The sequence below is a fragment of the Trichoderma breve genome, chromosome 1 (assembly GCF_028502605.1).
Source record: "Trichoderma breve strain T069 chromosome 1, whole genome shotgun sequence".
Lineage (NCBI taxonomy): Eukaryota > Fungi > Ascomycota > Sordariomycetes > Hypocreales > Hypocreaceae > Trichoderma > Trichoderma breve.
The window spans coordinates 4,920,443-4,944,875 of record NC_079232.1 but is presented as its reverse complement, the minus strand read 5'-3'; the positions used below and the strand labels follow the sequence as shown (position 1 = coordinate 4,944,875).

The following is a 24,433-nucleotide window of genomic DNA, read 5'->3' as shown; positions in this document are numbered from 1 at the left end:
CTGGACACTCCAGGTAGGGCATTCGAAGATACTGGCTGGAAGAAGCACTGTTCGCATTCGATACTAAGGTAGGTACTTCAGACACTGCCTTGCGTATGGTTTCAGATGCGGCAGCTGTCGGCAGTTCGTGCAATCATTTACTAAGAAAATCGTATACCAACAAAATCCAACTTAATGAGCCTCGACACCTCTCTGATGAAGATTGCAGTCGAAACACCGAGCTACCGCGAAATAGCAGCCCAACTTCGCCAGTGGGAAATTGGCAGCCTCATCCCAATTGTGGACGCAAAGGCATATCATATGACCAAAGATTCCGGCCGCACTTGATGTTGTGAAGCCTCTTTGCCTAATACATAATCAGGACTCCCCACCAGATACGGAGGGCAGCGAACCTTGGGACTCCTGCAGGAGACCCCGATCAGCTGTACAGACCAATCATAGAAGTATATGCGGCTATTGGCTGCCTATAGAATATGTACAGCTTCCAACTCTCTGGGGGATTATTACCTTCGTAGCTACGATGTTTAAGGGAGTGGCTATCCAGTGCCCAACACGGCAAACAACAGCAAGGAGCCGTTTACTTGATGTATTGAAAAAGCATATAAGATTATTGACGATCTGTGCCGACAGCAGCACGCTGGTCTCTCCACTGCGATCTCGATCTCAGACAGCCAATGCTACCTGTTACTACCAAGTAATACTACTAAACTTGGAAGTGTCATAAAGAGGTAGCAAGGTATAAACACGTAGGCGCTCAAGGGTGGGAAGAATACAACGCCGCCGATTGCATACAATTATAGTGCCAGACAGGCGGTGTTTTCTTTCCACCGCATGGCGCTGTAGAGCATGTGCTGATTGACTTCATGGTTCTAAGAAAATATGAAGTGCAACGAAAACTGGCAGACAACAATCAAGTCGCTTGATTGCCATCGCCACCACAAAAGAACATTCCAACACACCCTCCTATGGTGCTGTGTTCAAGTTTGTACGTATATCAGCATGTGCACAGTTGTTGTTGTTCTGTTTGCGGGGTTCTTGAACACTTATGAATTGCGACACTTGACGTCAATGAAGGCGGGAGATATCGCTAAAATGTGTTCAGTCTGTGTTACCCCGGAGTACCTGCTCCACGCCCAACGCCAAGCGGAAACCAGTTGAACCCACTTGCCACTGGCCTTGCTGAAACTTCATACCGCCGTTTGCTCACTAGCCCCCTTTTTTATCATTCGAATCGGGTCCGGATCCATGTTGCTGACGGGGCTTTTTGTTGAATCATTATCAGTACAAGTAAAAGACACCCGACACAAACGGGTACATGCTTCGTACATGTACCCTGCCTTACTCCCTTGGCAACACGCGTAAAATTCTTTGCCGCCAACTGAGCAAGGCTGTATTACTGTACATACAGAATGTACATGGCGTCGAGAGCCGAGCGCTTGCATGCATCCAATTCCAGCTCGGCGGGAGCCAACATGAGAGGCCCTGAGCCACTGGAGAGGGAGTGGGGCGCTGCACTTGAAGCAAGGCCAACAGCGCATCGCAGCGCATCGAGACCACCTGTACGAATCAAGGTGCTCACTGAGGCTTGGGGCTGGCGCCTGTACCCGCGCTGATCCATGCCGCACCCGCTGCTAGCGACAGGGCCTTGGGGGGTCTTTGTGCCGCCTCTGATGTCACTGACGCTCGACGGCCCTGTTTCTAATGGCGACGATGTGCGCGCTTCTGAACCCACCAGCCGCCAATCACGGCCGCGCATGACGTTCTGGACGAGAAGCCCAGAAACAAGGATTCAAGGACAAGGGAGCGCACTATGACCTTATCGTGTAACAAGGTAGCAAGGCACTAGCAATTGAACAAGCATTGATTTCATGCCATGTTCATTCATTGACTGACCACGTCCAAGCTCTTTCAGCAAACGACAGAAAAAAAAAAAAACTGAACCCTTCCATCTCCACCAAAAGGGTTGCTCTCTCCACCGCTTCAATGAGACAACCAGCAAGCGCTGTCATTGTCGCCGACTTCGCCTTCTCCTTTTTCTTTTAGCCCTCCAGCTTCTCCCCTTTGATTGTGAACACGGCTGGCTTTCGTCTCCCCTCGACAAACACAGACCCTGAGCGCATTCCCTCGAAGCCCCCAGAGGGGCACTATCATCGTACCGACGCCCCTACAAATCTCGACTTAATGCCACGATATCTATCCATTACCTCTTAATAAATGATTCCTACATCTCTTCATTTTAAATATACCTAACCTCCTATCTGTTTCCTTCACGTTACGCGACCATTCCACATCCAACCTGACGGTGGCGCGCCTCGTTTCTCTCCTCCCGCCATGGAGACGACATCATTAGATGGTGGCCGGTCATGGGCCCATGCCATGATCTCGACGGCAGCCACTCTGGCACGGCGAGATAATTCGCAGTCGGCGGGAAATGGCCAGAAGAGCCAAGGCATCGGCATTGTGAGCTTCTTGACGGCCATTCTGGTCTCCGTTATCATTTTCTTCGTACAGCTTTTACTTTTCATCCTTTTAAGGAACAAATTGGCAAGAGTTTTGTAAGTATATCGTGTTGTGCGCCTGATGTGATGTTTGTGTGCTGACCATGGCTTCCCTCACAGCAAGCCCAAGACGTATCTTGTCCCCGAGCGCGAACGAACCGACTCGCCGCCAAACAACTTTTTTACCATGATTAGGGCCCTGATCATGTACAATGATCGACAAGTCATTAACAAGTGCGGGCTGGACGCTTACTTTTTTCTTCGATATCTTAAAACCCTCCTCATCATTTTCATTCCCATCTGCGCCATCGTCATGCCCATCTTGATTCCCATCAATTATATTGGCGGTCGCGGCCATGATATTGATTTCCGCACCAACAGCACAGATTCGGATTCAAGTACCAATAGCACCGATCCTGCCTTTGTACCTACAGGTCTAGACACCCTGGCCTGGGGTAATGTCAAGGCGACCGAGACCAGTCGTTACGCTGCTCATTTGTTGATGGCAATTCTTGTCGTCCTCTGGGTCTGTGGAGTCATCTTCTTCGAGATGCGCGCGTATATCAAAGTTCGTCAAGACTATTTGACTAGTGCGGAACACCGACTGAGGGCCTCTGCCACAACGGTGCTTGTCAACTCCATTCCCTCCAAATGGCTCAGTGAAGATGCGCTGTCTGGATTATTCGACGTCTTCCCAGGTGGGATTCGGAATATTTGGATCAACCGTGATTTAACAAGTCTCCTGGACAAAGTCAACCTTCGAAATAAGATTCATGCTCAGCTAGAAGCCGCCGAGACTGAACTGATCCGGGCAGCCAAAAAGGCTCAGCTTAAGAAGCGAAATGCCGAGGAAAAGAAGCAGCGCAAGGGGCTATCGAAGAAAGAAAAGGCCGATCGTCAAGCTGAGGAAGACGCAGAGGCCAAACGAATGGCAAACAGTGGCGAAGGGACCAATGATGGCAAGCAGCACCACGTCCCGCACACAGTTGCCGAAGGCGTTAGAGAGTCACGTATTGAAGATAGCCACAAAAGAAAGATGCATAAGCTCAAAGACGTCCGAGAGGAATCCGATGAATCGTCATCAGACTCTGATGATGATGGCCGGAAATCCCATTCGTCTGACGGTAGCAGTGTGGCGGTGCTTAGGAATATCAAGGGAGCTTTCAACAAGGCTGGCGATCAGATCGACGATGTTGGGATGAACAATGGCTTTATAACTCTGGCAAACAAACAGACTCTTCCCGGAGAAGATGGCGCTCCAAATCGAGGCTATCAGTCTTTTGAAGCCCATCGCACACAAACACATTCGCGGGGAGCATCGAATGCGTCGGCTGCTAGCTCCACCAGAGCTATTCGACAGAATGCACCCGTTACGGTGGAAGGCAATACAGTTCGAAAACTCGAAAACATCGACGACATGTACAACATGGAGGAACCAAAGTTCTGGGAATTCTGGAAGACACCTGCCGGCGGATATGCATCTCCAGTCCCTCAGCAAAACGAGGCAGACGACTATATAGGCAAGCAAGGGCCTGAGAAGAGGACGTTGTGGCAAAATATTAAAGGCGTTCTTCCTTTTACGAGCGAAAAGGCCACCGAGACAAATGACTATCCTGCTGTCTACTTCAACGAGGAGTACAAGGTGGAGGAGGAAGAAACTGAGGCCGAGTGGGCGAAATATCTCAGAAAAAAGGACCGTCCGACCCATCGACTACCACCCTGGGGAGTCTCATGGCTGCCTGGCCTTCCGTTATTCAACACAAAGGTTGACACCATTTATTGGTGCAGAACCGAACTGGCTCGACTAAATATGGAAATTGATGAGGATCAGCAACACCCCGAAAGATTCCCCTTGATGAACTCAGCCTTTATACAGTTCAACCACCAAGTGGCTGCCCACATGGCTTGTCAAAGCATTATCCATCACATCCCCAGGCAAATGGCACCACGAGTGAATGAGATTTCGCCTCGAGATGTCATTTGGAGCAACATGGCCCTCTCATGGTGGCAGGAATGGGTGCGTACAGGTGCCGTTACCCTTATCGTGTTGGCCATGATTTTCTTGTGGGCCATTCCCGTCGCGTGGACGGCCGCCTTGGGCCAGCTGGATCAGCTCATCCAGCAGACATCTTGGCTCGCCTTCCTGAGAGATAACAAAGCTCTTGAGAATGCGGCCAAGGGTGTTGCAGGTGTTCTTCCGGCTGCTGTGCTTGCTCTGCTCCTCATCCTTGTTCCGATGATTCTGAATATTCTTGGTGAGATCAGGGGAGCCAAGACTGGAGCCCAAAAGGCAGAGTTTGTGCAAGTCTTTTATTTCGCCTTCCTCTTTGTCCAAGTTTTCCTTATTGTCTCCATTGCCTCGTTCTTTGCCGCTTCGATCGACAAACTGGTCGACAATATCACGGAGCTCGACTCGGTCACAGCCGTATTGGATCTCCTCGCGACGAATTTACCAAAGGCCGCCAACTATTTCTTCTCTTACATGATTCTTCAGGCCATGTCTACCAGTTCCGGTACTCTGTTGCAGATTGGAGCCCTCTTTGTGTGGTTCATCTTGGCTCGATTGTTGGACAACACCGCGCGCAGCAAGTGGTCTCGAAACACTACACTGAGCGATGTCAACTGGGGAACATTCTTTCCCGTCTATACCAACTTTGCCTGCATTGCCATTATCTATAGCGTCGTCGCACCGCTCATTTCTATTTTTGCCGTCATCACGTTTGGGCTCCTCTGGGTAGCCCAGCGGTACTCCATGCTTTACGTTACTCGGTTCGAAGTCGATACCGGTGGTGTGTTGTACCCTCGTGCGCTCAACCAAACGTTTACGGGTATCTATGTTATGGAGCTTTGCCTCGCCGGATTGTTTTTCATTGTGGTAGATGACTCAGGCACCCATACCTGCACGCCACATGGTATTGTCATGATTGTGGTCTTGATCCTTACTATTCTTTACCAAATCCTCCTGAATAACTCGTTTTCGCCTCTGTTCCGATATTTGCCCATTACATTTGAGGATGAGGCTGTTCTGCGTGACGAAGCCTTCCAGCGAGCTCAGGACCGCCGCTTTGGGCTATCGGGCGACTCAGACATTGAGGATGACGAGGATGTTGAAGGCGGCCGAAGGGAGGAAGGTGGTACAGCAGAAAAAGCTTCCACCTCTATGGAGAGTAGAGAAGATATTGAGCTGAGCGACATTCAGCCAGGAAAGGGAAAAGTACGACTTGCAAACCCGGTGAAGAAAGTAGGATCCTGGGCCAAAGGAGGCGGAAAGCAGGTGGGATCCTGGGCCAAAGGCGGTGGCAATCAACTGAAAAAACTGGCCATGATGGACAATAACTCTCAGGCTGCCGAGTACCGGCGAAAGCAGCGAAGTAAAGATCTCGAAGCACAACGCGCCATAGGAGAAGCGCTGTACGGAGGGATCCACGACGAAATCGAGGACCTTACCCCCGAAGAGAGAGATGTCCTGGTTCGACACGCCTTCCTCCACTCAGCTCTGCGAGCTCGTCGACCTGTTGTTTGGGTTCCTCGAGATGACATGGGCATAAGTGACGACGAGGTCCGCCGAACCCGCAATTATAGTGAGCACATTTGGATCAGCAATGAAGGCACGGCGCTGGACAGCAAAGTACGAGTGGTGTACGGCAGATATCCGCCGGATTTCTCAGAGATTGATCTGATTAACCTGTGATGGAAAGAGTGGTGTTTAGAACAATGACTCTAATAGCGTGGCGTTTTGTACTCTTGACATGATTATTTTGGCTACCTGCAAAAAGAAGGAAAAAAGAAAAAAAGGACAAAAAAGGGGGAGGGGGATGAAAGGATTGCATGTTTCATGGCGTTTGATGAGACCGAATAAGAGAACTAAAGAAGGCTTCCCACGGCCGGTCTGTCGGAGGTTGCATAGCGAAAGACTCTTTGCGTAGAGTGCTCTTCATGATTTAATATGTAGACATACGAAGTTGAATTGATACGCATTAATATGAATTGATATATCTCAAATACGGCTTTTTCCGTGAACATGTCTTGCCACATGAGGATATTGAAAAGACGACTATCTGTATGATGACAGTTGGAATCAGGGGTCCTGGATGATTTGATTTGGAATCTATTTCAGCACTTGTTGGCGCGATGACGAAACGGCAGCTTGACCCCGCAGCTGACGAGATGGAAGGCAAGTTGAATCAATGGATATGTTGCAGCATTAGAAATCAATTGGATCTCTCATTTTAGCTCTTGTCTCAGCCACATGCCGGCAGTTCAGTCTGTTCTGATATATATATCTTGCAAGTATTCCCAACGTACAACATTCGAATAAACCCCTAAACACCAATTCTATACTAAAACTCATCAACCTACCAACCAAGCAGGTAAATTAATTACCTGTATTCTTTTCGTCAGAAAATCACATTCATCATTTCGTTCCTCCGACCTCTCTTCCGCAAAATGGGCAAGCCCGTAGTCCCGCGAACCGGCCACGCCACGGCGCGCATCAACGGCACCGTCGTCGCCGAGGCCACGGAGTGGCGCGAGACGGAAGGCAACGTGTATTTTCCTCCGGAGAGCGTCAAGAAGGAGTATTTCCAGGGTACGGACTTGACGACCTGGTGTCCGTGGAAGGGAGATGCGAGCTATTACAGCATTGATGTTGGCAGTGAGTTATATTTCTACCTATATAGAGCTTTTTGTTGTGAGTGAGTTTGCTGATGGAGTGTGACTTTTGTAGGTGCAAAGCATGAGAATGCGGCGTGGTATTATAAGGAGCCTTTGGCGGGCGCTGTTGATTTGAGGGATCACGTTGCTTTCTGTGAGTACATATATCTTGATGCTTGAGATGAATCAATCCAGTGCTGATGCGATGGGGTAGACAAGACCAAGGTTGAGGTGACGGTGGAGTAAGAGTCGGCATAGGATGCGGAATATGTCATGAAGCAATGAGAAAATATCCAAATGAATTATATTGAGCACAATTGCAGTTTGGTGTACAATAAAGTGTGATATGTTAATGGTCTTGATTCTCTTGTAAACTGGCTGCTAGCCATCTATTAAGTTCTATGAACGCATATTTGTGTAAAGCCGCTTTGTTATTCCCCTTCCCCAACACCAAAAAGTATACATACACCCCCACATACATATATCAACCTCATGCCATAATGTCTTTACCCATATTAGTCCATTTCCATCATCTTCAACGCCGTGTATCCTGTAAAAAGGAAAAAAAAAAGCAAAAGAGAAGAAAAAAAAAGCACCTCGCTTTATGCCAATGTATAAATGCCCTTTGAAAGAATCAAGAAATAGTCGAAACCAGAAATGTCTATGATGACGCCGCTGCTTGCTTGCGCTTCTCCGTCGCTTTAACATCTTCCATCTCCTTCCTCATAATGTTGTTGAAGAATTCGGCATTGTCAAGGTATAGGTGGTGGCCGGCCTTGGGGATAATGACAACCTTGCAGCTTCCGTTCTCGTTGCGCTTCTCCTCTTCTGTGCCGGTGCGCATAATGTTGGCCTTGAGCTGCTTCAGCTTCTCCTCGGCAGCAAGACCTCCGGCAACATCCATCCAGTCATTCTCTCCGTACATGAAGACGATGGGGATGCCGGTCTCCTTGGCAACAGTCTGGCCGTCTGGTCCGGTGATGGGCTGTCGGCCAACATTCTGGATGCGGTTGATGACTGGTCGGCGAGCGAACGCCCCTGGTGCTAGAATATATGCCAAGGCATATTCACCGCTGCCCTTCTGCTTGAAGATGGAAAACGAGTAGTCGTGCAGGGTTTGGGCTTCCTCAGCGGGGAGGTGGTTGAATCGTCGGGAAGTCCAGCCAGATACGAATCGTGGACCAAGAGGGCCAGCCATTCGCACAATGCTGAAAGGCGATACGTTGGCGTCCCAGAGCCAGACAAGCCAGCTGGGATAAGGGCGTTTGGGCGGAACGGCGGCACCGTTCTTGGTGGTGGTCGTGGTTTGCTGGTCTACGGTAAACTCGTTCTGCATCGTGGATTCGCCGGGTTCGGGGAGAGCGGCGTTGACGGCATACGGGTCTTCTGGGATACCGACAGGAGAAGCAAGAATGAGCTTCTTCAAGTGTCCCGGATACTTGAGGGCATAGGAGACGGCCAAGTAACCACCCAGGGAGTGACCCAGCAGGGTAAAGCGCTCAATCTTCCTTGCCTTACGCCACTCCTCCAGGGCGTCGATGAAAAAGTTCTCCGCCTCGATAACCTTGCCCTCCTTGTCCTTGGCGTGGATCTTGAACGGCGGCCTGGACGAGTTGCCCATGCCCAGCATGTCGAGGGCGTACAGCTTCAGGCCGGGGATGCGGGAGATGGGCTCGAAGTTCTTGTAGAAGAAGCCCAGGCCAGCACCGTAGCCGTGGACCATGACCAGCGTCTCTTCGGCCTCCTCACCAACACGCTCAACGGAGAATTCGTTGAGAGCGCGGTTCTTGCCGGAGAGCTGGACCAGAGACCGCCTCCATATTCTGGTGCCGAAAGAATCGGCCGTGTCGGGGGTAGAGAGGCTGCCCATGCTGGTGGTGGCCTCTTTGAGAAAGGGAATGTGCTTGAGCACGTTGCGCTCGGCCATGGATGGCGTGACGCTCGACCACTAGATATGAGATCTTGGTTAGCATAAGTCTACACAGACATGAACGAGGCGAATTAGCAACTCAAGATCTACTACATACCCATTGATAGGCAGCTTCCTTGTATCCCAGAGGAAAGTATGCGCCTGACGGCTGCTGCTGAGGCCGCTGTTGCCGCAGCTCTTCAGGTGCGTCCGGCGGCGGGTGAGCCCGGATCGCATTTTCGGTGGTGGACATTTTGGATGCTGTGGCGGGGAGAGAGGATGAAGAGGTGGTGATGTTGAAGTTGAGCCGCGATCGGTGCAGAATCGCTGTAACGGTCTGCGTCTTGAGCATTGCCTAAGAGCGAGCTTTTGGGCGGAGCGCAGCTTATAATGTAAGAAAAAAAGGCACCAGGCACCCGTATGACCAAACAAATGTCGAGTTCTCGACTCTGGCCACGCAATTCGTTCGTGTCGCAGGGCCGGATTTGGGCTGGCTGGCGGAGGGACGGACGGAGTTTAGATGCACCTGGCTCGGGGTTTGGCGTATCCGGATTCCGAGAAGACGGTGCAGATGGGGGGTGGCGCACGCGATAATACAGCGAATGCGATAGCGAAGTGATGCGATGCAAGAGGCTGACAGTGACGATGGCGATGACGACAATGAGAGATAAAGAGGGAATTGGCGTTTGTTTTATTATGAATGTGCCAAGTACGAGTATGTAAGAGAGAGAAGTGATGAACAAAGAAGAAAAGTCCAGGTCAAGCGGTCATGGATTGAGAGCACATGTGCAAGTCCCTATTAGTGTTGGTTTTTAGGGGTCCGCGATTTAGGGGGCAGTTTTGTTGAGCTCAGTGGCGGGTGACCTGCAGAAGGTCCCTGTAAAAGGCCACGGTTTCGCAGCACATGATATCAATGGACAAGTAAGCCAGAGAGGCTCTGACCGGCCTCTAACAAACCATTGAGTATATGCGCCTTGGTAATGATGAATGGTGATAAACAGCGCACACGGTTTCTATCTTCTCTTCACTGCTACTATTCCTCCAGTCTATGATGTGTGAGGCTGTGGTCGCTGCAAAGTACGTGTATCCATCGACGTGCATCGTCCGTCATACTGTAGCTACTAGGTACTGTATTGTCCGCTTTGCCCGGAATGGCCGACGAAATATTTGCTCCGGAGTCCGTCCTGCACTCATACAGAAGTGATACTGATTGGCTACCAAATCGACTGGCCAAAGCCGCACACCACTGCTCCGCTAAAACCATAAGCAGAAGGATCCATGATGAAAGGCAACTTTGGCCGTTGCGTATGAATAGCGCGAATCAAGAATATTAATCTTTTAGCTGGAGAGCATATCCCTTCTTCTTTGGCCGAATATTTGTGCGATACTCCGCAGGTGGCTGAACGAGGGAATTATAACGACGCCTCAGGATAAGTATCTACAGATGGAGAGAGAGAGATTGAGAGACTTGACCTATCCATATCCTTTTTCGCATGTGACGCAGGACTTGCTCGGTCCACCAATCGACAAGTAAATCTCCACCAAATCTTGAGCCAATCTCCGCCAAACCTGAGATGGCCCGTAAAATGATCGATATCCATCGCCGGGTTTCTATTCTCCACTTATCCGTCAGGAACCATCACAAACGTACATCTTCGGTCAGCCATTCTATCGATACGTGTATAGAGCCGGGATAACTAGAAGATCCTAAGGGAGCAACAGAGGCTTAGAGAAGCAGCCATGTACCTTGAATCCCGTTGCTTTAAGCTTCGGGAGCTACCTAGCCTACATGTAGTCATCTTCTAATGACTGGCACGATTTTGTCAGATCAAACTTTTTTATCCCGACACTGCAAATATGTATAGGTACATATATGTAGACGCCGATGCGCACCTATGTGTAAGAGACAATGCTTCCCCAAGGCCAACGCCATGCACCACGATTCAGCAGAGTTTCTCCAAGCAAGAGAATACATGGAAATACCCCAATGCCATGTATACAATTGTGGCCGGAAGGCCAGCCAGAGCGGAATTGAGAAATTTACATGCAGACATCGTACCCAGCCACCCAGCTCATCAGAGTTTACAAAGTACGAGTATATTGTAGTTCATTACACGTGGTAGCATCTCTATGTGGTAGGCCATCCAAGATCTCAGCTATCAGACTTCGTAATGATTCAACATCTTTCTTCGAGAGCACTCTCCAAAATAAAACCGACATTGCCATCATTACTGCCACGTCAAGGCTCAGATCTATCGCCCCAGAAAAAAACTGCTATAAGCTACCAACCATGTCTCAAGGTTCCCATTCTACGGGTTTAAAGCCTCACCTCCGAGTCTACCCTCACTGCGGTGCCTGCTATAGGCCTGTAGGAACGAAAGATACTCTCGTTGCAGGTATGAAGAAAGAGGGGTCCTCGCAATGTGGTAGGGGAGAACGATGGCACGCTGACAACTAATCCCAGTCCAATTCCGTCTTTTCCAGACATTTGAAGGCGCAATACACAAAATTCCCTTATTTAATAAAGGCGAGCTTGTTAAACCGGGAACGAATGCTGTATTTTGCAAAGATGTGGGTTGCCACAAATGTTCCACGAACATGGTTGGGAGTGCGACGTTTCACGCAGATTGCTTCCATCTTTTTAACAAATATTGTTATGCCGAGGACAAATACGCGCGACTGTGGGTGGCTGCGAGAAGAATGTATCCTCTAAGGAACAACGTTTGCTTCAACAATCTCCACGACCCGATCGCGTACCAGCAGCTCAATATCGTCTTCGAACTTCTTGGGGGTGAGATACTGCCTTTCAATTTGACGAGAGACATTTGGGACCTTATCCCTACCTCTTCTGACGTTGCGAGGTTTTGCTCTGTTCTGCAGCTTGCCACCGAGATGAATTCTGCTCCTAGGGTCCCTAGTATTTGCCCTCTCGGGGAGGTACGTTTCTGGGCACGCGGCCAATATCATATCGTTCAGAATGATGTGGGATGCGAACGGCGGTTTGTTCGAGCCACGTTCGATTCTCGCGGTGTCAAGAAGCTTGAAAGGGTCGAAACTGCGCGCTTGCCCATCTCTAAGACGGAAACCTACCTTATCCTACCCGTATCCCAGTTTACCAGCATGGTCGCCGATTTTCGTGTGAGTCGTTGGATAGATGATATTACTGGACTTGAAAAACTTTTGCTAACTTTGGATCCATGAAGTTTGGCGTATGCTACCTGTACTCGAGGCCGCTGCCTCTGTAGTATCACGAGTGGGCTACACACTACATACCTGCTACTAGCTAGGTACCATATCTGTACCCATCCTAGCCTTGTTATTGGTTAATGCCATATTGCCAATTGAACAAATGGAATAGCTCAATCTACAGAGAGATGGTGTCGCTTGATAAAAAATGATTTTGCTTGATCGTGGGGGTCATGCAATACGGGATAGTATGGGGAGAAATTGGACATGCTGTCGTCTCAATGCAGATTGATCTTTGTACCAGCATTAGAAAAGAGAAAATCATGGTACTTTAAAGTATACTGTTCGAAGCCTAATGAAACCTACCTTTATCTTTTAAACAGCCATCGTATGATAGCTGTGTTCTATGATGGTAACGATTTGATGTCGGCATGGGTGATTTAGACGCATGTGTGTCATGGACATCCTCTTCAGCTTGCAAAAAATATACGCTGTTTAATGATCTCGTATTTGGACGACCAAAAAAACAACAAATGTTGGCATAGATAACCGAATTTATCTGAATAATATCACAAATTGCGCTCTTGCATTTTGTCGCCTACAAATTGACATTACATGCATGCCAAATACTATAAGTGCCGTTGAACGAGGTAGGCTACGCTCTTATGCTTAACTCCGGGGGCCACACCGAGTACCCTCAAGTATATTTAAGTCATTTCAGTGGAATCTTGCGCTATGATTAGCGCCACAGTACCTAAAGCTACGCTGACTCCTGGCGATTCCCGAACCGTAAGCACCTTGACGTCTTCTCGTAAGCATTCGACGTTAATGTTCGGATCTAAAGAGAATCCCCTATGCCAACTTTCAATAACTACCTGACCTTCATACTAGCAACGTATTCATCGGCATTTGAATGAAGCGTAATCAACAGTCAACTACAAACGTATCAAGCTTTGGCTACCATTGACGCATAAAACCTACACAGTAAGCGTGGCAGAAGAGTAAAGCATCGAGGCCAGCATGTCAAGCCCAAGCGACACGGTTCCGCAGCTGGTTGGCGATGAATCCAACGTTAGAAAAGTACCAGCGCAAAGAAAATCAAGGCAGCGTCCAAACAAGCCAATCTCAGCTGAACGGCGCATGCAAAATTGCAGAGCTCAGAGGGCATATCGCCAACGAAAACGAGATAAATTAAAGGAGCTAGAAGCCAAAGTTGCCGCCTTGGAGCCCGGTTATAAACCTGGGTCAGTTCCCAACAGGACTGCAGTGACGCCTCCAGTAACTGCGGATCCCCTGCGAATAGAAGACTCGCCATCTTTGCAGACACATGCTACATCAACTGCTATTGATTCATCGCAGTCTTACAGCCTGAACACTTGGGACTACAATACCAGCGTCTGGCTAGATGACCCAGCATCCAGTTCACTCAATATTGAGATGATGACTTTACCTCAGATCACTTCCAATGAGGGCCAGCCAACAGCCCCAGAGACCAATCCAACAGAAAGCTTCTCTGATTTGCTCCATGATACTGATACAAGAGAGTTGTCGAGCATGGCCACACTGGATGCACCAACATCAACTACGGCTGGGTTGTCCGCTAATACTGCTACTGCGACTTCATCATCCTCTCTCCTCTCTATCAATACATCAGCATCTATGTATTCGGCCTCAAGATCACTTACTCGCAAAGACATACACATTCATCGGCCTAGTGGTAAAGCGCTTATCAGAAAGCCACAGCTCATCCGCAAGTGGTTTCAATCTCTTCCCCAGTCTACGCGACGTCTCCTCGCCCAGCTGGCCAAAGACGGCGATTTCAGTTTCGTAGATATGATATCATCTCTACTACTGGACGAGACGAGCTCAAACAACATTGAAGTCCAACTTTTCGAAGGCAGTGACCCGGAGAAGACAGAATCACAGCTGTCGGAGTTGAGATTCGCCATATCGCCCGCGACATCTTACTCGCCCTATCGCAATGCACTTCGCATCGCGAGATTCTCTTATTTTGCAGCTCTATTTACGAATTTTAGCTCTCTTGGCTTTGACTTTGGCCTTTTTCTTGACGAGCGCAGTCTATCTCCCTTCTGCGTGAACAGGGCAGCTGAAGAGGCCAACACTCCTACAGTGACAGAAGATGAAAATATTCCTTTTAGTCTGCGCCCAATTTCGTCTCAGTACACTATATCACATCATCCCTATATCGACGCATTGCCATTTCCCACCCTCCGACGGCGTGCCTTGGCCGCTCTGGCGGCGGATCCTCCTTTGTTGGACGAGGATGATCTCTGTCTGGATCTAATGTTGCATGATGGGCTTGTGTGCTGGGGATCCGCCGGTCAGAATGGTATGGATTATGGCACGCCGTGGGATAGCCACAGCTGGGAAGCCAAAGAGTGGTTTTTGCGGAAATGGAAATGGCTTATTGGTGGACAAGATGGTGAACTGTACCATAGCTCACGGTGGTGGGCGGCACAACGGGGAGAGTACATATCTATGCGGGACTAAGAAATGATGATTATTTTACTCGAAAGCAGAATGAGTATATACATCTGAATTATTAATGCGGAATTATCGGACTGAAGATTTCGCTGTTGGTGTTTTGGTGATGTTGCTTACGCTCGCGCTGGTGATAGCGTCATCACGTTTGGCTACAGCGTATGGACGTGGATTTAGATATAAAAAAGCCCTTCCAGGTGGGATACTAAAAAATTGCAAACAGCAACAGTCTCAATCAATATCTATCGAACACCAATTACAATTAACATGGCAGAGTTTGGATTCCACACAACATCTGACGAGGCCGCCGCGGCTCTCAAGGATGCCATTACCGGAAAGACCAGTCAGTCGTTTTTACCCTTTCTTCTTCAGCATCTGCTTTGCTAATTTCGAGCATTTAGTTCTTGTTACCGGTGTCAGTCCGAATTCTCTAGGCTCCGACACAGCTCGAGCCATCCTGGCTCAGAAGCCGGCCAAACTTCTTATCGCCAGTCGAGCGGCGGACAAGCTGCAAGATGTGATCAAATCCCTAGATATCCCTCAAGGCACTGTCGTGCAGCCCATCGTGCTTGATCTTTCCTCGTTGGAGGCCACCCGCAAGGCTGCCGCCGAGGTAAACAGCTCTGTTACAGTTCTTGATGCCATGATCTGTACCGCCGGCGTCATGGCTGTGCCGTCATTTGAGAAGTCCAAGGACGACATTGAGATGCAATTTGCTGTGAACCACCTTGGCCACTTTCTCTTCATCAACTTATTGATCGAGAAGCTGCTCGCCTCGGAGCACGGCGTCGTTGTGACCTATTCAAGCGAAGCTCAATCCCGTGCCAATCTGTCCTTCTTGGACGACCTGTCATACAACAACGGCAAAGACTATGAGAAGTGGACGGCGTATAGCAATTCCAAGGCATGCGATGTTCTAATGTCAGTCGGCTTGGTCCGGCACTTTGGCCAGCGGGGATTGCGTTCCTTCAGCGTTGATCCTGGTGTTATTGTTACCACAGGCCTGACGCGAAGCGTTCCGGTGGAAGACTTCAAGGCACTCGGTATGTTTCTCACATACCCTTCATTATCCATCTTTTTTATTTGCCACAATTCTAATTTGCCACAGGCTGGATCGATGACAACGGTAACCTGAACTCGGCGATTAAGGCCAAGACCCTAGCTGAGGGATCCTCAACCGGAATCATCGCCGCTTTCGACTCTCGACTATCCAGTAAGTCACCCAGCTTATTTAAGCATTCTCACACCTCAACTTCACTCGTGCAGCCTAATCAAATACTGACATATTTTACCAGACAAGGATGGCTACTACTTGGCCGACGGAGTCTTGACAAAAGAGGGCTTATTGCCTGGGGCTGTTGATCCCGCACAGGCAGAAAAACTCTGGCGTATTAGCGAAGCTCTGACGAAGCAGGCAGCTTAAATTTCACCCTCTGTATCTTAGGTGCTTCATGATGTTTGAATCATGTAGCTTGCAATATCATACCAATGATTGCTTACATTCTTATTTGCGCTGTTTCGGTGACTGGCCGTCTGAAAACCTGTATTCCCGTTGTCAATGGATGACCTGGAACTTTGCCAAAGTGCCACACAATTTCTCATTAACAATTTTGTGTGCGATTAAAGTTTGGACAGCAATCACATGATAATTTTCTGGCTTTGGTTCAGTTTTGGATAATGTGATATAAACATTGCTGGTGCAAGACATGAGACATTCCGCGTTATGACGTCGGGATGATCACTTCCGCGTCTGTCTCTTCTCAATTGCTTATTTTCAAGCGTAAGCTTTGCCAGCAATGCTTGCAAACCCCAATCATGAACTCACAATGTCGTCATGGCGGAATAAAAGGCAATTCAATTCACGTCACACACATTTTTCGTGTGAAATAGACGATGATTCTACTACTTCGTTCCTCTAGATCAATCAGACTGATCCCCTTCTCTATTTCTTTTCTTCCAACGTCTACTTATCATTAATTCTGTGTAAATCGCAAAGTACCAGGCAAAAGTCACAATGGATTACAAGGCGGCATTGGTGAACGGGATCGATTCAGATTCCAAAGGCAGTTCAGATGCGGTGAAGAGCTACATCCATGCTGCACCAATCACACTTCAACGAAAACCCTTTCTTCAGCCGGAGGTAGATGTGAGGCTCTCTCACACTGGTATGACATTGCGAGAGGGACAAGTGGAATTTCCTGGCACAATAACTGAGAGTTGAATGTAGGCACGCCAAGAGCAAACATAGCCGCAACATATGACCAGCCGGAAGGCTCGCAAGCTGGTAATTGGGCAAAAGAGCACCAAAATCAGACTGTGAGCTTACTTTTTGTATTATGAATGCTTTGCGGAGCTCCATACTAATCCGCGATATTGAACAGGTCCTGCAACAACACTGCGATTACTTTGACCGTGTAAGAGAATTTGACGCCCGTCTTTCGATTAGCCCACCTTCTAACTACGATGCAGGATAAAGACGGTATCATTTGGCCTCTGGACACCTTCAAAGGCCTCCACGCACTAGGATTTAATTTCCTGTTCTGCATCATCGCCGTAGTCGTTGTTCACTTCGCCTTTTCCTACCCGACCGTCTCCGGACTCCTCCCCGATCCCTTCTTCCGTATTTATCTCAAAAATATTCACAAGAGTAAGCATGGAAGTGATAGTGGGACATACGATAACGAAGGCCGCTTCGTACCCCAAAAGTTTGAAGACATGTTCTCCAAGTACGCGGACGATAAGGACTATATCACTGTACGAGATGTATTCAACATGCTCAAGGGCCAGAGGTTGCTGGCAGATCCATTTGGCTGGGCAGCCGTTTCTATTGAATGTTTGTATAACGACTCTCCGAGTGGGTGGTAAACAATGGCTGATATTGACCCAGGGTTCACAACTTACATCCTTCTCTGGCCTGAAGATGGGCGCATGAAGAAGGAAGACATCCGAAAGCTTTACGATGGAAGTCTCTTTGACGAGATGGCTAAGGAGAGGAAACACTCGAGCAAGTAACCAGAGTCAAATTACGTTCGTCGCACAACACAAAGGGAAGGGGATGGCTGAAATCTAGATATGACACAAAAATACCGTTTCTCCAGGTCACTGTTACTGATAAATTTAGTAGTCCTAGTATCTCTAGTATCTCTATCTAGTAGTATCCCTAGTAGCATTAGGTCTTCAAGTTCGAGACGTATTTTGAGACCATATGCACAGCCCATTCAAGCTCAGATGCAAAGTCAGCTTCTGATATCTCCCAATATACTGAACGCTCGAAGTCGACAACCATGAGAGTATCGCTATGTTCATCATATAGTATGTTGCGCAGCTCCGCATCGCGATGGAGAACCCCCAGTTTGTGTATCGCCTTGAGAATCCTTGTGATTGCATCCGTCATGTTGAGGTTGCTGAATCGGTTTTTATATTCGGAGAGAGGCCGCCCAGCCCAGCCGAGAAACAAGAAATGCTTATAAACGCCACAGTCATGGTAATATGGGAGAATGAGGTCGATACTGCCAAGACATACAGGAACATATATGCTCTGGATTTCGAGAAGGCGGCCATAGATTTCGTTCTCATGTTGCAGATGGGCTAGGTCGAGACCCTCCATCCCCTTGGCGACGAGTGTATAGCCGTGTGATAATAGGCGCAGCTTGAAGAGCGAGCCACGCGATCCAGACCGGTGTAACGGCATGCAATCAGCGTCGCGACCGCGGTCCACAGCAAGTTGTGCTCTAATAAGGTGTAGAAACTCAAGCCGGTCAATGTGCTTCTGTCCGTGGTATTCCGCGTTAGGACAACTCCTATCTACGTCTTTCCCGAGTGCCAAGCCAAGGAGGCATTGTTGAGAGCAAAATGGCCGGCTCTGTATATGAGGTTTCGTTGCTTCGTCTTGCCCCCTTTGTACAGGCTCTTTGTCGACCGTTTTGCCAGTTCCTGGATTCTCTGCCGCGGCTACATTCCTATCGGCACGAGAAGCATTTGGAAAAGGCGAAAGAGAGTCCTCGTCTGCCGGAAGTTTTGTGCTAAGATCCGGCTGTCGGCAACGCGAGAGCGACGAGGTCCGAAGAGGAGACCGTTTGAAACCTTCCCAACGCTGGGGCCGGTGGGGAGCAGTCAGGGGATAATTGTGCTTGCGGTCCGCGAGGGGAATTTTCGCAAGAAGGTCATCGTATTCGACATCCCAAAGACCAAGCTTTTCAGCTTCATCATGCCAGGCCTCCGGTGGCGGTTCTGCACGTATGGCTTGTAGAAGAAAGGCGAAGACTTGGGCGACAGCCGTGCGATGGAGTCTTGTGTCGTCATTCTCCATTACGTCCATACTTGGAACGCATACGGAAAAGAATACCACAGAAGGGTCATCGGGAATGTGGAGGAAGACAAAGGCCTGTCCTGTACACACATAGCCGTATTGGAGACCCTTGCCAATCATATAAGAGAACAGTTGCGTGATAACGGCGGCAGCGAGCCGCCTTGATGTCGAAACGAAATCGTCGCCATCCGTATTGATGATATCGCGCTCCGGCCAGATTTCCGAGGAAAGGCCTGTTACTAGCTGGTCGATGCTCAGCTTGTATGGTAGCTTATACTCTATAGCCGCCACAGGAGTCTGGGCGCCGTCTGAGGTCTTGAAAACCAGAAATTCATCGGCCCTGTTGCCCTTCCCCCTCGACTTGCGCCGTGCTTTAGGTGTTTTGGACGCTTCCAAGCGGGCCTCCTCCTCGAGATTTGTTCGACTTTCGAATGACACGGCCCCTTGCAGGTTGAGGTTGCTTTGCAGTTGCGAATCCTCCCATGCGCGCTTGAACAAAATTTCAACGACGCTCTCAACAGCCGCCCGCTCGAAACTCTGTAGACCAAACTCGCTTCTAATTGGTTTGATGCAAGATTTCACGTAGTCTATTTGATGTTCCGATGGAAATTGTGCCCGAGAGTGAAAGAAATTGCCAGTCGATAGATCATTCCAGATCTCTTCCTGCTTTGCCGCGAAGGCATCCCAAGGAACAATTCTGCGAGGGACGATGTAGCCAGTTGATGTGGCCTCCGCTGTGGTGTAAAAGGATGAAGTCGCCACTCGCATACAGAGATGAAGAGAGTGGCAGGTTTCGAGAAATTCTCGTAAAATCTTGGGCTCAACAAGCTGGAGACGTGACTCGGCCTCTCGAAGACGTGCCTCAGCCTCTTGACGACGTGACTCGACCTCTTGAAGCCTGCGTTGCTCTTCTTGAATCTGACGCTGAAGCTGACGCTGCTCCTCCTAAAACTGACGCCGAAGCTCTGCATTTTCATCCATTGTGACGGATTGGGTGCGAAGACTGTCGTGATGGATGATGACGCCTTGGAGGCTGTGGTATCGTAGTAGTCGTAGTAGAGATGGGAGCCACAATAGAGATGGCATCGATAGTATTGATACACAAAGAGACGATCCAGCGAAATCAATGAAGCGGAAGCACGGCCAGCCAAGCGATGGCAATCAGAACCACGAGCCAGCCGTGTCGACAGAATGCCGCCAACTAGGTAGGGTGTATTGAAGGATCGTTTTTCGAGACTTTGTACCTACGGACGGCCAATGTACGAGGATAACTCGCAGGCAGCTCCTTGTAGGTGATATGTGATGAGAGACATGGAGTCGTTGGGTTCTCCAAGCACAAACGCAGGTGCCAGGTGCTATAAGCGGTACCTACTAGGCGTACGGGATACCTGTACGCGGGCACCGAAATAGCTTGACAGCGATTTCAACTTCGCAGGCTTCCTGACAGACTTCTATTAATCTGACCGGGTTTTCCTAGCTAACTGGCCTCAGGTTTTGTCAGCTGAAATGCTGTTGTAAGGATCGTGACTTGGGGAGCTTCAAATCAGCCAGATCCCCGTGGTAGTGGCAATTTCCCCGGTCAGACCCCCCATGCTATGTGGAGCTACTAGGGGGATCTGGCTGCACGATCTTGAAGCCTCCCAAGGGGTTTGCAAGATTGTGTTGATCCAACAGCTTTCTCTAGCCTAGCAGAATACCTGCGTATAAATCGAAAGATGCTACAGACTGCCTAGTGGTAACATGATGGCCCTTGCAGCGGGAGTTCTAGCGTACTCGAATGAATCTTGCAGCACCCCTTTCAAAACCCATGTCAGCAAACGCCCCCCCACGCGTAGGTAGGTGGTGATGCTGAGCAATGAGGATGGATGCCCTCAAAACCTCCCACAGTACTCTGTGTACCAGCCCCGTCCTTCCGCTCGGAGCATCACATCACATCGCTCCAGGTCAGGTCGGGTCAGGTTCAGGGCTCGGCATCGAGCAAACGAGGAGCTTGCTTGGGTTCGTACTTGGTACATGGAGGGCTAGTCGACAGTCTTCATTTAAGGTGTGATTGAAGCCATCCAAAAGGTCTTTGCTACCTCTAGGTACGAACTCCTGAGAACGTAGAAGAAGAAGGCGTCATCGCCATCTGCTGGGCTAGATCGTGCCAAACTCCCGAGAACGTAGAGGAAGAAGAAGAAGGCGTTATCGTCATCTGCTGGATTGGATCGTGCCTTCTACTTGCAATTGGCTACGAGAGGGCTACCATATGAGTGAAGACGATAAGAGTGTGTATGGCCTAATACAGAGGAGGGGTGCATGTCACGGAGATTGTTTAGTGGACATCACAGTCGGGATATGCTCTCCTGAGTGAAATGTGGTGCATTTCTTGGGACATTTTGTGCCATCATCACGGTAGGGAGTCATTTGAAGAGTCATTCATCAATGGCAATTGGATATATAAGGCAAATAAAGGTCGCAGCACCACTGCGAGTGGCTTTGAAATTGCGGCGCTAGAGCATGTATCTCCGCGTATGAGTCACTGGCCGACGCCTCGCACTGTCTTGGATCTGCTTGCAGATGGTCTTGATTTTCCAGGTTGGGCTCCGGACCGGTCCTCACTCTGAGAGCCAAACCCGGGCCATGGCCGTTGGAGACGCGTCGAAACTGGGGCAGTGGCGGCCAATGCTGCACTTCTCGTCCCTTCGCGTTTACATCATTTCGAATGGTTTGCACAAAAGAAATGATGCTTGGCCATAAAGCCGCTGAACCCCCAATTTTGGGCATTATCAAGATTTGTCTCGTCAATCGTATCGGCTTAGTCCAGTAGTCACTTGATGTGCTGCATTCGCGATACTCCATCTACAGCAACAACCCCCACGTTTCTACGCAGAACTCAAGCAAAATTGTACAATTCTTTTCCGTCAAAATGACATCCATGGCAGCCGAGTCGGTGGCCACGATTCTCTGCACGGCCAAGCAGACTCGCTTCAACATCGATAGCTCCAGCTACCGCGAAGTTTGTCACATCAGCACCGTTGATCCCATGATACCTGTTAATCGAAGAGAATAGCTCGACATCGACGGTCTCACCATCGTCGTTACGTCCGGCGAGAAGGCAGAGAAGCCTGAAAAGGCTGCTGGCAAATCCAAAGGCAAATCAAAATCAGATGGCCTTGAGATCTTGTCCAATGCCAAGCTGCGGTTGAAAGAAGGCCAGCGCTACGCCTTAGTTGGCCGCAATGGCACGGGGAAGTCGAGTGAGAATTCACATGCTTAGCACGAGAGATTGCGAGGAGACTGACCAAGGGGCGAACTCAAATCACTGCAGCGTTGCTCAAGGCTATTGCTCAGAAGCTCATTCCCGGGATTCAAGAGGGCTCCAGGATTGCCATTTTGCAGCAGACGAAGCTCACAGAGTCCGATGAGGATGATAAGACGAAAACAGAGAAAAATGGCCAGGGAACTGTGCTGCAAGAAGTCATTGAGCGTGCCACTGCCCGAAGCTTGATTGAGCAAGAAATCAAAGGTACACATATTCTTCGCGATTACATCTACGACGCTTTAATTGACAGCTACTAGTTCTCTCGGATGGTGTTGATGCCGCGGATCCATACGCTCCGATTCGGGCCTTGAGAGGTCTGAAGCATGAGAAGCTTCAGAAGCGCCACTTTCTTGTAGACAAAGAAGCTCGACTACGAAGTGGTGCTCGAGGCTTACAGGCGAGGAAAGCTCTCGTGGCATTTGAGAAAGTCGTTGCGGACTCACAAGCCTTGTACGTTGACATATTATCGAGCTCAAGCAATCCATTTCCTGTCACTAACAAGGCGCGGCATATAGGCTCGAACAGCCCGATGACGAAATCTCGACCGAAGCTCTTCAAGCGGAAACTCAAGAGGCAGCCGACATGCTGGCAGACCTGCAAATCCAGGTTGAACCCTCAAGGCTAGCCCAAATTGAAGTCCAAGCCCGAAACATTCTCACGGGCCTTGGTTTCACCGAGGCATACATGGAAAAGCCCCTGTCCAGCCTCTCTGGAGGCTGGCATATGCGGGCTTCGCTTGCATCGGCTCTGCTCCAAGAGGCTGATATTCTGATTCTGGATGAACCTACGAATTTCTTGGATCTGTTGGGAATTGTCTGGCTACAGCGCTACTTGCAGGCTCTAGCAGATACGGAGAAGCCCCCTACACTGATCCTTGTTTCTCACGATCGCGATTTTATCTCGCTCTGTACGGATCTTCTCATCTTGAAGGATAAGCAGCTTACCTACTTCCATGGCGACATTCAAACATACGAACGTTCGCAATCCGAGCGAAGGCAGTGGCTTATCAAGATGAAGGAGGCCCAAGACAAGCAGAAAGCCCACATGGAGAAGACCATTGCGCAGAACCTCAAGGCTGGCAAAGCCAATGACGACCAGAACAAGATTCGCCAGGCAAAGTCTCGGCAGAAAAAGCTTGACGACCGCTGGGGAATGCAAGTCAGTGCCAAGGGCACTCGATTTAAGCTGAATAGGGATCTCGTCGGATTCTTTCTTACCAGCCGAGAGGGAATTGAGATCCCGCCTGAGCAGCGACCCGTCATCATTTCGTTGCCTGAACCTCCTGAGCTGAGGTTTCCTGGATCACTCATCTCGTTAGACAAGGCCTCGTACCGATATTCACCAAAATCGCCAATGATACTTCAGGATGTCACCCTCACGGTGAGTATGGGCGATCGTATTGGTATTCTCGGTTTGAATGGCGCTGGTAAATCGACACTTATCAAACTACTCGTTGAAGAGGTTTCGCCAACGTCCGGCACGCTCACGACGCATCCCCGCCTCAGAATGGGCTATTACTCCCAACATGCCGTCGAAGAGTTAAAGGCTATTGGTCGTGCTGAGCATGGACTGACTTCACTTGCTCTCCTGACCAAGGAGGTTGACGGAGCACTCAATGAAGGAGAGATTCGCGGCTTGCTGGGCACACTCGGTCTCCCTGGCCGACTCGCATCAGATGTGCCTATTTCCAAGTTGTCCGGTGGCCAGCTGGTGCGTTGTCAGCTAGCGAGATTGTTTTGGAAACACCCGCAGTGCCTTGTACTCGACGAAGTCACCACTCATCTCGACTACGAGACAGTGACTGCGCTGCGAGAGGCGTTGAACGAATGGGAGGGCGCTGTTGTGCTGGTGAGCCACGACAGATGGTTCATGCGAGGGGCCATAGAGGGCCAGATCGAGGACGCGGGAGATGACGAAGACGATGATGAAGAGGCAGAGGAAGAAGAAATGAAGCGAAGGAGAATCGTATATCGACTAAAAGGTGGAGGAATAACAGAGCTGAAAGACGGCGTTGATGGGTTCTCACGCGTCATAGAGAAGAGGGCGAAGAAGATGATGGAAGGTCTATGAGG

The 24,433-nt window shown here is 49.4% G+C and overlaps 8 protein-coding genes across 8 annotated transcripts; 6 read left to right on the top strand and 2 right to left on the bottom strand.

Annotated features, from left to right (window-relative positions):
* Positions 1-2,331: 2,331 nt before the first annotated feature.
* On the top strand, positions 2,332-6,189 carry T069G_01472 (calcium-dependent channel, 7TM region, putative phosphate domain-containing protein; the record flags this gene model as incomplete). Its single annotated transcript, XM_056168682.1, has 4 exons — positions 2,332-2,555; positions 2,619-2,878; positions 2,933-4,753; positions 4,835-6,189. 4 exons carry the CDS (start codon positions 2,332-2,334, stop codon positions 6,187-6,189), a joined length of 3,660 nt encoding a protein of 1,219 aa, XP_056033998.1.
* A 755-nt stretch (positions 6,190-6,944) lies between these two features.
* Positions 6,945-7,397, top strand: T069G_01471 (uncharacterized protein; the record flags this gene model as incomplete). Its single annotated transcript, XM_056168681.1, has 3 exons — positions 6,945-7,152; positions 7,225-7,305; positions 7,366-7,397. The coding sequence occupies 3 exons, from the start codon at positions 6,945-6,947 to the stop codon at positions 7,395-7,397; spliced, it is 321 nt and encodes a 106-aa protein (XP_056033997.1).
* Positions 7,398-7,812: 415 nt separating this feature from the next.
* Positions 7,813-9,412, bottom strand: T069G_01470 (alpha/beta hydrolase fold domain-containing protein; the record flags this gene model as incomplete). The annotated part of the gene is made up of 2 exons (XM_056168680.1): positions 7,813-9,099; positions 9,179-9,412. The coding sequence occupies 2 exons, from the start codon at positions 9,410-9,412 to the stop codon at positions 7,813-7,815; spliced, it is 1,521 nt and encodes a 506-aa protein (XP_056033996.1).
* A 3,854-nt stretch (positions 9,413-13,266) lies between these two features.
* T069G_01469 (uncharacterized protein) lies at positions 13,267-14,757 on the top strand (the record flags this gene model as incomplete). Its single annotated transcript, XM_056168679.1, has 2 exons — positions 13,267-13,524; positions 13,570-14,757. 2 exons carry the CDS (start codon positions 13,267-13,269, stop codon positions 14,755-14,757), a joined length of 1,446 nt encoding a protein of 481 aa, XP_056033995.1.
* A 258-nt stretch (positions 14,758-15,015) lies between these two features.
* T069G_01468 (short chain dehydrogenase domain-containing protein) lies at positions 15,016-16,171 on the top strand (the record flags this gene model as incomplete). The annotated part of the gene is made up of 4 exons (XM_056168678.1): positions 15,016-15,091; positions 15,150-15,791; positions 15,857-15,961; positions 16,044-16,171. 4 exons carry the CDS (start codon positions 15,016-15,018, stop codon positions 16,169-16,171), a joined length of 951 nt encoding a protein of 316 aa, XP_056033994.1.
* Positions 16,172-16,762: 591 nt separating this feature from the next.
* Positions 16,763-17,760, top strand: T069G_01467 (caleosin related protein domain-containing protein; the record flags this gene model as incomplete). Its single annotated transcript, XM_056168677.1, has 5 exons — positions 16,763-16,913; positions 16,976-17,064; positions 17,130-17,162; positions 17,218-17,581; positions 17,636-17,760. The coding sequence occupies 5 exons, from the start codon at positions 16,763-16,765 to the stop codon at positions 17,758-17,760; spliced, it is 762 nt and encodes a 253-aa protein (XP_056033993.1).
* A 157-nt stretch (positions 17,761-17,917) lies between these two features.
* Positions 17,918-19,825, bottom strand: T069G_01466 (uncharacterized protein; the record flags this gene model as incomplete). The annotated part of the gene is made up of 3 exons (XM_056168676.1): positions 17,918-18,211; positions 18,272-18,610; positions 18,668-19,825. The coding sequence occupies 3 exons, from the start codon at positions 19,823-19,825 to the stop codon at positions 17,918-17,920; spliced, it is 1,791 nt and encodes a 596-aa protein (XP_056033992.1).
* Positions 19,826-21,965: 2,140 nt separating this feature from the next.
* Positions 21,966-24,431, top strand: T069G_01465 (ABC transporter domain-containing protein; the record flags this gene model as incomplete). The annotated part of the gene is made up of 5 exons (XM_056168675.1): positions 21,966-22,055; positions 22,110-22,296; positions 22,368-22,565; positions 22,619-22,811; positions 22,877-24,431. The coding sequence occupies 5 exons, from the start codon at positions 21,966-21,968 to the stop codon at positions 24,429-24,431; spliced, it is 2,223 nt and encodes a 740-aa protein (XP_056033991.1).
* Positions 24,432-24,433: the final 2 nt, after the last annotated feature.